Source organism: Anopheles marshallii, chromosome 3 (genome assembly GCF_943734725.1).
Source record: "Anopheles marshallii chromosome 3, idAnoMarsDA_429_01, whole genome shotgun sequence".
Lineage (NCBI taxonomy): Eukaryota > Metazoa > Arthropoda > Insecta > Diptera > Culicidae > Anopheles > Anopheles marshallii.
The window spans coordinates 46,905,475-46,921,145 of NC_071327.1; the positions used below are offsets into that span (position 1 = coordinate 46,905,475).

Here is a 15,671-nt window from a genome sequence, read left to right on the forward strand (position 1 = left end):
TATGTGCCTCGACGACTAGTCGTTAACTTTTTTAACAGTCGTTTATTTTAACAGAAATGAACAACTAATGAGTTCTCATTAACCAACATGAACTTTTAACGACTGTTAAAATTTGTTAAATGCTCCGCGATACCGGCTAATGTTTTCTAAACAATATATTTCACTACGGCAGGTCACCCGATCAGGCGCAAGTATAAATACCCTAACATAATGGTCCGGATGAGATTTTGATCCGGTCCTGCCGTGTGAAAATCGGCGCCATCGGCCAGTCATTAGTTTGGTATAAACTTGGGTGAACTGGTTCGTTCGTTGTGAAGAACTGAACGAATGGTACAGATCTTTCGTTCTTTTGTCTCTCATCCTTCATCTCATTTATATAGTTCGCTCAACCTGCCGTTAAAGGTCGCTCATCAAATGATCGTACATTCGGCGGGTAGTTCGCTCCACCTGCGTTACATTCCGTTCAACCTGCGTTACGGGTAGTTCAACCTGCGTCACGGGCAGTTCAACCTGCGTTACAAGCCGTTCAACGTGCGTCAGTCAACCTGCTTTTAAGCTTATTTAATTACTTTTACATTTAAAGCATCTCATCCTCATCCGACTTCGAGTTTGTGTTTTCATCGGAAGCCTACTAGGACCAGTAATGGACAATTTAATCCTTTGATGTGTCTTAAAGCGAATGTTGTGCTAGATCTGTATCTGTATTTGTCTACCTCTATGGCTAAAGACGGAGTCTTTAAAGGTCTTCAAATGCAGATGCAATGGTCCGAAATTTGTGTGAAAATGATCTAAAATAATAATTATTATTCTTTGAATGAATGCGTAACTGACAGTGGCTAGAGTTAGTAGTCTTCTGCAAGATCGATAATTGGGACAGCCCGAAAAATCGGTGGTACGGGCACAAGCCCTCATGAAGCCTCAGGAAGTTATTTTACCAAAAAACAGAAGTATGGAAGACGTAAAAGATTTGAACGGAGACCGGGTGTTTTGTTAAGCTATGTGCATTATACACTCTGCTGAACTCTCTAACAACCAATATGTTGTCAGAATTTTTCTGTACATAGTTTTTTTGGATCCATTCAACATTTTGATCCCGACTTTCCGTACAGTCGGCGGTGGCCGTGAAAATATTCTTTAAAAAATATCAAAAATTGATATGATCCCGGTGGGGGACCAGATCGGTATAAATTATTAAAATTTGTTGAAATCGACAAAACTAACACTAAAGAAAGCTGCCGAAATTAATTAATGAGATGAATGGGGATTAGATGGTGGATTCTTCCCCATACATGCTCAGGATATATCCATTCATCAGAATATTATCTCCGTTCCATTCGATGAAACATGGTTCTAACTGATCAACATTTCCAGTCACATGAGGTAATGGTCGGGATTTTCTAAGACAACATCTTTTTTCGTCCTTCGAGGTTTTACAGAAATTCACCTAAAAATCATAAATAGCGATGAGTCTCTCATTGGGAATTGAAATCTATTTCTTCCCTACGGTCAGTGATGTGAGTGTTTCTACTAGTATTTGTCACTTCTGTAAAAAACGAACGTCATTAATGGGTTGGACCAGTGGCCACAGTTTAAAAACAACATCAAGGCACGATTGATTTGTGCGACACGTCGTGTAACGCCAAATGTGATGACAGTTTACTATCCCTTTTTTTCTCCTCTCTTGTGCAGAACTTTTTTTTGGCAAATCTAAAATTAAATCACGCTCGGACGAAAAAACATCTTCCATAGAAGTAGCTATTTATTGCGATATCGCATTTTTGCTTCGGATCAACGTAATGGAGGAAAAGATAGGTTTATACGTGCCTCTTTTTCGCTTCTTAAAGTTCATTGCCCATTGAATGTGTTTGGAAAACGGTAGTACAATACATTGTAATTGAAGCTCGTAAAGCTTCCGAGTCGGCCGATTTCGCTTACCAACGTAGCGACAGAGGGGCATAGCAATAATAGGAATACGATTATTTATCCATCATTGAACAAGCATTGCAATAAACAAGCACCAAAACCGGCCGCTAGAATCGAACCGAGAGGTGGGAAAGGAAAATGGTAAATCAATCAACGGTGTTGTTACTGTCGCGTACTTGCTTCATTCGGTGCTTTTTCGCGCGTTCCTATATAGGTGCTCTCAGCCCAACTGTCTAACGTTGTACCCATCCGGTCGTTTTGTCAATAACCATCATTTCCGGACGAGCGGCAGAAGGGTGAGAAGGGGGTACGGTGGCCACATTGGGTGGGCGAGAAGCGATCTCTGCATGCAGCGACGGGTGAACACTGGCGTTGTGGAACTGCAGGAAAATTCCTATTTGGTTGATTTGTTTGGTTTTGAAGCTGACACACATTTTGCACACCGAAGGCCACCTGATTTCGGTGAACGGATAGGGGAACACTAAACAGGGCACGATCACTGAGAGGGATGGTACTGCAGTTCGTTTCAAATTCGATTCTTCTATGTCTATGGGATGTCGATTGGAATGGATCAACGGCGGTGACCGGATGGCAAATCTGCGAACTGCTTCCGAATACGAGTGAGCAATCACAGGAGCAAAATGGAGTTTCGAAGAAAAACATAATTTAATCTCAACCTCCCTTTGCTGCTACCGATATCCAATGGTAAATGTTGGAGTTTTGGAGGGAAATGAAGCATTTTGAAGTCTGTGAGGCCGTGTCGTTGCCGATCGCATACATGTTGTGATTGCTTGGTATAGAAAATTAACGGACAAAATTCAAAAATTTGAGAAAAATGCCCTGGAAGAATTTTGAAACGTCACGATTTTGTAGAAAATAAATAACAACATTAAAAGTACATCATCGATTGATAGTGTAGAACGAATTGTATAAAGAAAAACTTATAATTGGCGTATCGATTGGGCACACTTCAGCCAATCAAACGGTGATTAGATAACGTATTGTCGTGCAATAACTCATTTTACCTTTCTAAACCCAGCTGTTTTTGGTGGGATTGTTGTGTCTCTGCGAATGATTCCATCGAACATCACAACTGCAAACGAAACACCATCCCAAAGCGGTGTTCGGTTTGCGTCTTTATCAACGCGAAACTGAGATTCTACTCCGCATAGGATGTGTGTCTACGGCTTGTTGTCTGCGGACTTTGTTTACAGCACAGCTTGAATCGAGCACTTCCCTCGTGTTGTGCTCCTTATCGCAATCGAATCCACGACGCGCAATCTATTTCACCCATACCAGTTTGAATCGCTGTACTCGCAGGTCATCGCATCTACGGTACAACCAATTTTCGGTCCAGCTGCTCCGATTGCTTGCAATCCTTCAGTTCCGCTAAACGACGGTTTCTGGCCGGATCGAACGCGCAAGGTGTCCGTCGTAGTTGCAGCATCCAGGAAGCCATTGCAGTTCCTTTCAGTGGTGCTAAGTGTATTGTGGCCGTGAGTTGCAGTTGTCGTCTGCGGGAAGAACGTAAATAGAGCCATTCCCTCAGGTGGGTAAATAAAAATACTTCAAGACGGTCCCGACAAAGATCTTTGCGACCGTATCTGCTAGTCGGTGCTAGTGTGCGTATATGTTTGTTACAAATGATGCGTACGGGAGAGTGAATGTGTGAAGTCGCTCTCTTGTGAGCGTGAGTTTCAGCCGAGAATCATGGGTAAGAACGTTGCCAGTTGCTGCCCCTGGGTTTGCCGGTGATTACGCAAGAGATGGAACCGGTTTGGGTGGATTCGAATAACAGAAATATCACGGGAAGTAATAGAACAGAACAAATTGCACAAAGAAAAACTCTCCCACACAGAGAAACACACGCACACACACAAGCACGAGTCCTTACTCACTTCAACCAGCTGTTGATTTCAATGGCAAGGCCATATGATTCATATCGTGCTGTGCCCGTTGTGTGTATGTGTGCTTTATGTATTACAAGCACTATTTCTCGAATTGTGCAAAGCACATGAATGAATCCCTTCTGTTGGATTTATGTAATAAAAAAAATCCCTCTAATTCTATTTATATTCCTCGAAACCAATAAAGCAATCTTGCTGAAGGAGAAACGGCCATCTTCGTGCGTCCTATCAGGCACAATAAAATGTGCTATATAGCTAGAAAACGAAAAAGAAGAAACCCTGGTCGCCAACAAATCGCCGTACATGGTAGGGGTGTGTGTAGACACCGTATATAAATTGTATTACGAGCAACTGCTGTATAGTATGCCGGTGGCCTTTAAAGATGGAATCATGCCAAACAGAAAAGATAGCTAAGAGCCGAGGCTTGTGTGATTACTATCAGTTTAATTCTTATTATTAAAAAAAATGGACGTAATATTGTTTTGTTGGTATTAAAAAATCTCAGATTGTGTCTTTGTAGTCAGTTTTTTCTGTTTTTGCTATACCATTGCCTATTTGTCACAAACTACCAGGTCTACAAATATAAAACCCACGGTTTTACCCTTGGAGATACGGATAAAACATCCTTGGATGTACGCCTGATGTTTAAAAATTGTTAAACGCCTACTGTTCAAGCTAATTTCCATCGTGCAACACACATTCTAGTCATTCTTTTTGACAGTGTATGAATACCTTGACGACACAATTTTTCGTCTTTGTTCACTAAGCCTAAATTGTGTCATTTTTTAACGTCTTCGTATGAATTGCAGCGCGGCTCGGTGCCAAGTCTGGGAAGTAAGCGAGGTGAGTCAACGACTCCCAATTGAACGATTCCACTAATTCCTTTGGGAAGCACTTGTCCACTGCAGCCTGCTAATTTTATAAATAAAATATTATTTTTTTATGCCGAAATACGTATTCTGGTCGTTTCTGACGTATTGCGCAGTTTAACTTGGCCAGTTGTAGTTGGTAGAGTGCACCGTCAACCGTTTAGACAGCTGGTACCGAAGAGGGCGGCTTGGGGGTGTGGTAACAGGGTCGGTCTTCACACGACAGGACCGATCCAAAATCCCATCTGGACCAATCCTCCGTACGCAGGACTGACTATCCGGTAACGGGTAAATAAAGTCAAAGAAAGCCAGAAATGGCAAGCCTAGACCTCTTGAGGTTGTTGTGCCGATGAAGAAGAAGTACCGAATTCTACCAAGTCGGTGCCAGAAGTGCAGCATCTTCAAACTTTTTTGGTGGCCGGTAGCGCTCGTCGTTTCTAGCATCAAAATCACCACTTCAGAACGTTTGAAACCATTTCCGGTACTGTGTTTCACGTAAGGGATGTCCACCTTAAACTTCTACAAACATTCGATGTGCCTCAACAACGGTTTCTTCTGGAAATTAAAGCTGAAAATCAAAATACCCTGCAATTAGGTAGATTCAGGCGCGAAGCATCCGATATTGTTGAGTACACGAAGTATTGTCTTGTCCTAAATTTGACACATGATGATTTGGAATGACAATAAAAATTATAACACTTTTATATGTCATACGTATAACGCTACCGTCATTTATAATTGAACAGCGGATTCAATTTTGTAGCTCTGGTATATAGTCAGTCCTGACGAACAAGACATGATACTGGTGTCTTATCATCGCTGTGAGTTATGACTTCCGCTACTACTGAACAGATACTTAGTAATCATGAAGGTCAGCAATCGTATTAGAGTTTCAAATATCTTGAAAGGGAGAGTACACGCGTGTGGTATAAAAAATGGTACATTAAGAGATTTCTTAACGATGTTGGTATATGAGAGACAGCAGTGAAATATATTAATTTACTTTACCTGTTTTCGGTTACAAATATATATATTTTTAATATAACATTGGACAATCTCTTCGGACCCTGCACCAGGAGGTTCTACCTGTGGTTCGTCGGCGGAAATCATAGAGGCCGCATTGTTAGGAGTAGAAACAAATCTTTCTTCTTCTTCTTTGGCCCGCTCTTATTGTTGAGCACGTCGTGCTGACATGGCCTGGTCACCAATATGTTTGCGTCACCATATATATGTGTCCAAAAAAAAAAAAAAAAATCTTTATTTTTCTCTAATTATTTAAAATTTCCTATAAATTTTCATACGTAGGAATTTTATATTTTGCTATAAAATGGAAAATTGTCAGAACCAGTTTTTTGGTAATAACAATGCACATAAAACCTTATAGGAAAAGTTATCTTTTGGACAAAAAACTATGTTTAGGATAAAAAATATCCAGATAAAAAACATGAACATCTGACCAATCGTTTTAGAGTTATGGTCCCCATAATCGTGTATCATGCATTGAGTCTCTTCGACGCTGTTTGGGATGCACGTTTAGAATGCGTGAACTTCGTGTGGAGTTTAAATGACAGAAGACACACGAAAGGATTTTTCTTAGAGCGTGTGCTACCTTCTTTATCTGAGAAATTGCCTTGAAGCTAGATAGATAAGGTTAGGCCACAAAGTCTTTGACAGTATGTTAACAATGACCTTAATCATGTAACTAACTGTGCTACTAATCGTGTTCTCAACTACATCCTTTCATTCTTCGAAAGAGTTCCTCAATTCTTATGCTAATGTCAGTCCCAAGCCAGTTAATTTAAAGCATATATTGAGCACGAATAAAATTGAACACACGAATGTTACTCAATTTCACAATCCTGCACAGTTACTGTTTTATGATTGTGCTGCCATAGAGAACCGTTCCGTACCTCGCTACATTTATTGGCACATAATATTTGGGAAATCGACCTTGTTCCATCACATTGCCGGCATATGTTTCGACCGTTCGTTCGTTGCCATTCTATTGGAATCTATAATAAAATCAGTAAGAATTTAGGCTACGGGTTGAACGGAAAACAGGGCATCAAGATAGCAAAATCACCCGACACCGTTCAACCCCGGGTACCGGGCGATGCAGTATAACTGTATCAACCGACCACAAATCGATAGCAAACTATTCTACACCAACCTGTTTTGCCTTTTTCGCCCTGCTGTATCTCTTTTCCTCATCGTCGGTTGTTTAATTTAATTTTTTTGTCCGTAAGTTGCAGGGGAAGCTTTCGTCAAGCTTTACACATCCAACCGTAGTCTCGGATTTGTGGCGCAATCGGTGAAAGGACGGTGTTGTCCTGCTGAAAAAAAATATATATATACAGCGACAAAGAAAATCTTTATCGACAATGAATATATGCGTCGTTGGAGCGGGTGTCGTCGGTTTGACGACCGCGCTGGAGCTGCAGCGTGAGATGCGGAACGCCAATGTCACCATTCTAGCCGATCGGTTCGAGCAGGACACATGCAGCGACGTTGCGGCTGGCCTATTTCGCCCCGGAACTAGCTTTTCCGGCCCGACCGAGGAAATCACCAGGTAAACAGCTAGCACCGGTAGTAGTGTGGTGTAACAAAATGATTGGTTGGGGTAATGGGCCGGTGGAATTGGGGTGCGAGATAGGAAACGTTGAACCCATTTTCACACTCACCAGGTCGACGGTTCACTACTATTCACGCTGATGTGACAGCTTTTACAGTGATGGAATATTGAACACAAGTGATTTGTTCTTTATTTTCTCACAGTTTGCTTAACTTTAAGAGTAAAATTAATTAATTTATCTATTAACTTAAATTAGTAAACAGAAAATGGTAATAATGTTGTTATACTTTCATATAAAATAAGTAAAACCTGTCCTGCATGAACCTCCCTCACTGTACGTCCACCGTCAACAGTGCCAACAGGCGGACAACAGTGGACCTCGCTGTTATCATCATTTTTCATTTTCATCAACGTCAAAGTCGTCCTGCGTTGCGTGAGAAGCAATTTAATTTTTCATCCAGCAACACCATCCCACACTGACGCACGTTTAGGCGAAAGGAAGATTAATACCCTACGGAAGGTATCTTGAGAACGAGAGGGTTACTTTTGTGGCGAAGGACCACACGGCCATCGGCAGAAAACTGTAACCGACCTTGCGTTATTTAAATTGCCAACTGCTTGAACTTCCAACGAAGTGACAATTCACAATTTCTGGACTAAATGTCAATGTGAGGAATTTGATTCATTCCATAACTACGTTAGAAAGTACTCATTCGATAATTGCGTTCTGGAAAGGATGGATTTGTGACTATTTCGCTACGAAGATACCAATCGACTCGTTTGTGAGCGATCTGCAACAACCAATGCTGGGAAAAGTCGGAATCGATGATTGAAGTGGTCCCGCCGCTGCATTGTACGTGTGTGCAGTGATTCGCTCCATTAGACACCTGTCGAACGGAAGAACGACGGAAGGTTCTTCCTGCTTGGCTCGGGGTCAAGTCGAGCGGTATCGAACATACCCCCGACAGACGGTCACGATCGATAGGATTTCGTTGCCAACGGGTGTTGTGCCTCTCTTTAATGTCTTGCTGCACCTGGTGAAACACCGTCAGGCACGTCACGGGCCGGTTAGTGGTGGTCGCCAAAAGAGACGACTCAAGTTCCCGCCATGGCCCGTCCCCTTTTTAAAACCGTTACCATCTCGCCCGCTCTCGGGTGAATTACGTAATTTACACGCAAAATGATTCACGAGAGATGGCACGGGGAGAAATTTGTTTGCGAAACAAGAGGGGGGCTGTGATGTGACCGGAGCACAGGGCGGCTGTATTTGAGGTTTTCCCTTTCCAAGTGGTCATTCTTCCGTGGTTCGCATAGTTTATGCTTCGATGTTCTTTTCTGCGCCAACTTTCCTAAACCACCCTGGTGCACGGCTGGCATAGGGGGGAGGAATCTATTTTTAGCGTGAAGTGTATGCTTCCGTCGCTCCGAGCCGTACAGCGCACGGCCGTCCGTCGTTAGATATTGAAACCATATTTACTACACGCTGCCCATAAACCACACACGTTTTAAGCAAAGCGCGAGGTTCGCATGGGACAGGAACGTTGGGCTGGGACGATACGGCACAACACGTGGGTTAGAGAGAGAGTTTGAAATTAGGAATCCATCGCGTTATGCAGCGCATTAGCAAAATAGCGCTCGGTCGTCTAACGGTGGGTGTTCGTGTTGGCAACAATTTCCGCTTCACATGCCATTTCATTTGGTCGACTAATTATTTACACTATTGTATCGTAAAGACGGACCACTTGTCTTTTTAGACATTGTTGGCGTTGTGCTGCATTGCATTTACCTATCAAAGTGTCGCGTCTGTTAGTAGACTGATTTGCGGTACATACATTTGTCACTATCAATTCGTAAGAATGAATCATAATGTGATTAAAATATAAAATAGTTACTATAAGAGCCGTAAGTCAATGATGTCTATGTCATCCGCATATGCCAAGACCTGGATGCACTTATAGAAAATGGTGCACGAAGTTTCCACCTCCAAGTCATGGACAACACTCTCTAGCGCTAGGTTGAAGAGTAGACAAACTGGGCCATCTGGGCCATCCCATCTGGTTGGCGAATGCTTCCAATTTATATGTTTACACCCAATAGAAAAGAATGACTTTCCATGTCTTCTCGTTAACTCGTTATCAAAGTATTGAGCTGGCAGCGGACACAAACCAAATATATTCTTGCTTGCGCAGCAGTGACGTGCAGATAGGACAGCGCACTTTCGAAGTCGTTCGTAATTTCAACTATCTTGGGTCAACAACATTGATGTTGAGATACGCGCTAGGGTGTTGGCCCTTCTACACTATGAGGAAACTGTTCTACTCAAGCTGTGACTGTATAGAACTCATATAGGTTCAGTACTCATATAAGGCTCTGAGACATGGGCATGAAGGTTGAATGGAGGAACCGCTACAATGACGAGCTCTACAAGCTATGCGACGAACTCACTGTCGAACAGCGAGGCTCCGGTGTGCTGGACACGTCATGAGAATGACACCGGACAACTCAGCTCATAGAGTCATTTCGGATCGTCCACATACACAGAGGAGGCATGGTCCAAATTGAGATGGAGTGATGGCATTGATGCGTCCATGAACGGTTTATAGGACTCCTGCAGCAGGCCAATACTTACTATAGCACCTGATTAGCTAGGAAACAATAAAGATATCTGCAGCTCCAGCTATTCTACACGTTTAATTATGATATGTTTGAGATGTTCAAAATGGCTTTAAAAGAAGTCTTGAAGACGAAGAAGTTAACATCGGGCTAACATCGAGCAGTAATCTTGTGAATGAGATCTAAACCAGTGGTTTCTCGCATATCTCATTGATATTTGAATTCATCGAAAACTTAGTGTCTACATGTGTACCAAGATCACGGACTAAAGATACACGGTTCAAGGCAAACATGTTGAGAAAGTAGTTAAAATGTATCGGAAAGCGGGAGATGGGCTCAGAAGTATGCCGTTTTACTAAAGATTTTCTAGTGCTCAAACTATCCATAGACCACCGCGTCACGTCCAAATGTTAAGGTTGAAGTAAAACTAAAAGGACGAAAATCCAGAATACCAGGTATGGCAGGTTGGAAAGGCAATAATTAGTAATTTGTAAAGAAACAGTTCAGAGTTTCAGAAAATTTTCGTAATATTTTACATCAATTTACGTCAAAATTATCCACCACAGCTGATATGTCTTGTTGTGTAAATGTTGTCCTGGTTGTTTGTGATTTTATTACGTCGACACCAATACTTAAAGAACGTCTCCCTTTCCTCTCTACAGTTTATACCTAATCGATAAAAAATGTAGATCACTCTCATCCGACAACTATTGCAATTAAAATATTGCATAATAAAAGATCACAAACAATTCTGTCTTCTTTGCTCTATAGTCTATTGGGGTCTAGAATACTTTACTTACTTACTTGTAGACCCAATAATATGACGTAATAAGTAACACAATTCGTCGATACTTCATCGTAGAATAAATTGTTTACCGCTTATTTGTTTATTGTTAGCAATGGTACGATGTGAAACCTTTAAACGTGTAAAAAGTGAACTGTTGATAGCAAATTCCGTAACGTAACCTACCATCGGTAGGTCAACTGTTTCACAACCAGCTGTTGTATTTCCTTCGTCTACTTCTGTTCGCGTTTTTTTGTTTTTGTTCTTTCTTTTGCCACATATTGCTTCCGTCTAACCAACGGCAAACGAGCTGATACTAATCACCGTGCTGGCATTGATTTCTACCGTGCGTAAAGCGAAAGGCAGGGAAAAAACAAAGAATCGATAGACACCGAAACCAGTATACGGTATCACACCATCGCCACACACCAGTGTTGTCACTTTTGCTTTCTCCTTCCCATTGACTTCTCCCGTATCTGTTTCCTCCTCGTCCGAAGGAATGATGCCGAGCGGAAGAAGCCCTTGAGCGAAACCATTTGGTGACATGAAATATATGAAAACCCGCGGTCTCTAATGGGATAGTCGGGGGGGAAGATGAGCACTGTTACATTCAGGCTACACGGTCACAATCCATCGCTGGTTGTGCTGGTGCTGGAATGGACGTACGTTCTTGTATTTTTTTGTTGTGTTATTTGTAGCAGACACATCACGAAAATGGAGACGCCTGGTGGCGGATAATTTTTTAATCGACTACTTTCCGGGTCAGGATTCTTTTCTTGTGCCATCGAACGAATGTCGACCATAGTGGTCGTGTGACCGGCTTTGCCTTTCGATAAAGAATTAAATTATACAACAAACAACCTATTAACGCATTACAACTGTTTTGATTTAAGTACAGTAGCGATCGGTTCAGTGTGATAAAGTTAGACCAATTATAGGAGGGAACTAGGTTAAAGAAATGGCCATCGAAACTTACTCTGCTCATAAACCATCGACACATGTTGCATCAATTTCTTCCACAACGAAACCATTTACCATCAAACAAGCTTGTGGAGGATTAATTTACTGCTGGCGGTTGAGACGGGCCGGGCGAAGTTCTTGAGCTCCAATTAAGAAACACCCGGAAGTTGCAGCAGTGACTGGTGCTTTTGACCTGCGAGAATGGAGTCTTCCACCCCGCAATGGAATAGCGGGTCACTAACGTGATGATTTTCGTAATGTGCTCCAGTCATGCGATCTCCCGAAAGCGCCGACAGTGCAGTGAAATCTATTGTGTCAAATTGCTAACCTTACAACACACCAATTCGACCGGTCGGTCGGCCGTTCCGTCCAGTAGCGGTGCTTTGACCTACCGATTCGCGTGCACGCAGTGTGTGTCAAACTGTCCCAAGTGCATTAGTGGCGAGCGGGAATGTAGTTCGCGTAAATATTTACATACAAAGGACACGATGGCGGGAGGCCGAAGCAATCGATCGCAAAGGGGGCTGGACAAATTATGGGCAACCAAACGCAGTGCACAACCCGCAACGGGTAAATTACTACAACAGTGGAACAGAAATAGAACGTACGGATTCGAAGAGGGAACATATCAAGGGTCAAACAGTCATCCGTACTGTGTATGATATAATACTCCTAATGGCACTGAGTGTGCATTTTTTCGCCCATATAGAGTGTGTAACACAAACAGAATGGAACAATTCATCATGTTCGGTCGCACAGTGACCGGCGAAAAAATGAAGCATTAGAGCCATTTGTAAGAAGGTTCCTTTTTAAAATCCCTGTACATATCAGAACCATTCTTTTTGCACATGTTCAGATTCTTTTAGGTTCATTTGATATTTTTTTTCATATTTCATACAATATACTCGCTAATTTCAATTTGCCGTGGACGGCATACTTAATCATCTTCAAATAAAAAGATCGTTTAATGGTAAAATATATTTAAGGAACAATTCTCCAGAACCCATTTATATAAGACCCTGGAGTTATGGAAGCATTTTCTACGATCGTATGTATCCAAATTAAATCTTTTCAATAACATGCAGAAGTGATGAAGGACTGCAGGATAGATATGTCCAGCCTACCATTAATCACGGTACGGGTAATGTTACGGTCTGGGGGTGCTTTTCGTGGTTTTATGTGTGTAATCTAGCATTAGTCAATGGAATCATTACAGCAAACGAGTATATCGACATTCTACAGCTACAAGGCACATACATCTTCCCGCAATATAATGATCCCAAGCATACGGCCAAGAAAACAATTGCTTTTTTCCGATCTTCTGATATCAAACCCGTGGAATGGCCCCAGAGCTCTGCTGCGGCTTTGGAGAAGGCTTGAAGCGAACAGGATCCCTGTTACCTGAGAAACCTGGCGGAGAGCATGCCAAAACGGCTACAGACGATGATTTAGGCGAAAGGAAATCACATTGCTTACTAACTATTTCATTTAAACGATTTATGTGATGAATTGTTGATATTGACTCCTTTTTCATATCCTGTCATACCCAAAGCAAAGCAAAGCCAAGAAGGTTCTACTGTTCGAGGAAACTTCTCTGCTCAAAACCACAGACACGACGAACGTTACTTGAACTATGTAGAACTTACATAGTTCCAGTACTCACATACGCCTCTCAGACATGGACTTTGTCCAAAACTGACGATATCCTTTTAGTCGCTTTCCAAAGGAAGATGCTTAGAAGCATTTTAGGCCCCGTATGTGTGTAAGGACAATGGAGGAGCCACTACAATGACGAGATCAATTATTTATACGATGAACTCACTGTGATTAACTCCAGTGAGTTGGTCATGACATGAGAATGACTCCGGACAACCAAGCCCGTAAAGTTCTTTTAGGTCGTCCATATGGAGATCGAGATACGTCCACCAGATAGGTCGATATATTGGATTGGTTGACAACGGCGCTCGACAGTGAGTGGTTTAGAGGACTCCTGCAGCAGGTCAAGACCGCGAAGCGGTTGTAGCGTCTGATAAAAAAGTATAAAGTATAAACTGCTAGTAGTACTATAAAAAAGTATAAAGTATAACGTAGTATAACAGTATAGTAGTGCTATAAAAAGTATAAAGTAGTTCTAGTTGTACTATAATCTTAATAAAGTAGTATAAACAAAGTTTGTATTTTCTTGGTTTGTTAATATTTTTTCGTTTGGGTAATGAACAAAACATTATCAGTAACCCAGACCAAACTTCAATGTGTTTGGTCTGACAAGATGTATCAAACCGCAGAGATCTTTTGCAACTCGTTTACTTTTTTTGAACATCGTTATTACGATGTTCATTACGGACGGATTTTTTTTTTCGTCGCTCACTGTATAAAACAGCTTTCGAATCGAACTCCTTAAAGCTGCTATCCTGATAGGCGTCGGGGTTAATGTTATAGCACTTTCATGCCGGTTCGGTGCTTACACTCATTTGTTGCTTTCCGGAGTTTATGCGGTCGGACGTTATTGCTTGCGGCTTGAGGGTTGTTCTGTCATTTCCTGCCTTCCGGGGTAAAAAAAACGTATCCGGGCCTGGATGGGACCTTCTGTTTAATCGACGCCATTCTTTCCTCAAGGGGGTGAACCCACTTTGCCACTCAACTCGCTTTCTTTGCTCCATACAGGAAATGGATTTCAGACGCGTACAACCACTGGGATGAACTACGGAAGACGGAACATGCTGCCCGTGCCGGTGTGTGCCAGTTGTCGGGTTACATTTTTTCCAGTCGTGATCCTGCCATTGTTAGGGTGAGCAATGTTACAGCCCGGTAGTGGGGGGGCCTAACTAACGGCTGGCAGTTGCAAACTAATTGTTAATGTTTAATCCATAGAATCACTACATCGAAAAGGTCCTGCCCGTGTACCGTGCCGCGACCGAGCAGGAACTTCAAATATGTCCGGGCGGATGGAAGTATGGGTCGTTTTTCACAACCATCCTTACCGAGTGCCGGCTGTTTCAACCGTGGGCGACAGAAAGGTAGGTCATTGATTGGTTCGGGTGGCATCGTTCGGTACGGGGTCATAGCAGCAGTACGCAAACAAGTACGGCGAAAGCGATTATTAATGGGTTACCGTTTTCTTTCTACAGGTTTCTTGACAATGGCGGGCGAATTGTTACCGTTGCCTTGAACAACCTGCAGGAGTTGCGCGGCAGGTACGATGTGGTCGTGAACTGTGCCGGATTGGGGGCCAAGCGGCTGTGCAACGATCATAAATTGGTACCCATCCGCGGGCAGGTCATAAAGGTACGGGCGTCTTGGGTGAAGACGGCATTCTATGCGGACTATGATACGTACATTATACCGGGCATCCAAGGCGTAACGCTCGGGGGATGCCGTAATTTCGATAGCTACAATACGGAGGTCTCCCGGCATGATTCGGCTGCGATTCGTGAACGGTGCGAATCATTGTTGCCGAGCCTGCAAGGGGCACCTGTTATACGGGAATCGGTCGGATTGAGACCGCATCGTGATCCTGTGCGCGTTGAAATTGAATTACTGCCTACATCAAACGGAAATCTACGCGTTGTACATAACTACGGCCATGGAGGATATGGGGTAACGACAGCACCAGGCACGGCAAAATACGCCGTTCAACTTGTAAAGGAAGCATTGCAGGCTAATAGCAAATTGTAAGAAGGAGGTTAAGAGTATCGTGAGTGGAATTATATGATATCGCTAATGATATCATGAGCAATAATTGAGATAAAATCATGTTGTATAATCGAACAAAAGTCAAATAGAAAACAGAGAATAAATAATTATTGTTTAGTTTTGTATTTATTTGTTAATGTGCTGAAAAAAGAACGAATTAATGTCGTCTTTAATCGATTGTTGCTAATAATTTACATGTAGTAGTCTCTACATATTCTTTTGTGAATAGTCAATTAGGAATGTTGAATATTAACGAAAAAAATAGTTGATTCCAGTGAAAATGTGAAATTCCAGTGAAAAAAAAAACAGTTGTGACTGTGAAATTAATTTTGCTAGCCTGATAATTTGAA

General features: G+C 42.3%; 1 protein-coding gene across 1 annotated transcript; it reads left to right on the top strand.

The window, feature by feature from the left end:
* Nucleotides 1-7,071: 7,071 nt before the first annotated feature.
* LOC128713675 (D-aspartate oxidase) lies at nucleotides 7,072-15,303 on the top strand. Its single transcript, XM_053808538.1, has 4 exons — nucleotides 7,072-7,268; nucleotides 14,293-14,416; nucleotides 14,500-14,645; nucleotides 14,757-15,303. The coding sequence occupies exons 1-4, from the start codon at nucleotides 7,081-7,083 to the stop codon at nucleotides 15,301-15,303; spliced, it is 1,005 nt and encodes a 334-aa protein (XP_053664513.1). The 5' UTR covers nucleotides 7,072-7,080.
* Nucleotides 15,304-15,671: the final 368 nt, after the last annotated feature.

Coding starts and splice junctions, on each gene's coding strand:
- LOC128713675 (XM_053808538.1), top strand. CDS start 7,081: ATGAATATATGCGTCGTTGGAGCGGGTGTCGTCGGTTTGACGACCGCG. Junction 7,269..14,292: donor CCGACCGAGGAAATCACCAG/GTAAACAGCTAG, acceptor TGCTCCATACAG/GAAATGGATTTCAGACGCGT. Junction 14,646..14,756: donor CAACCGTGGGCGACAGAAAG/GTAGGTCATTGA, acceptor TTCTTTCTACAG/GTTTCTTGACAATGGCGGGC.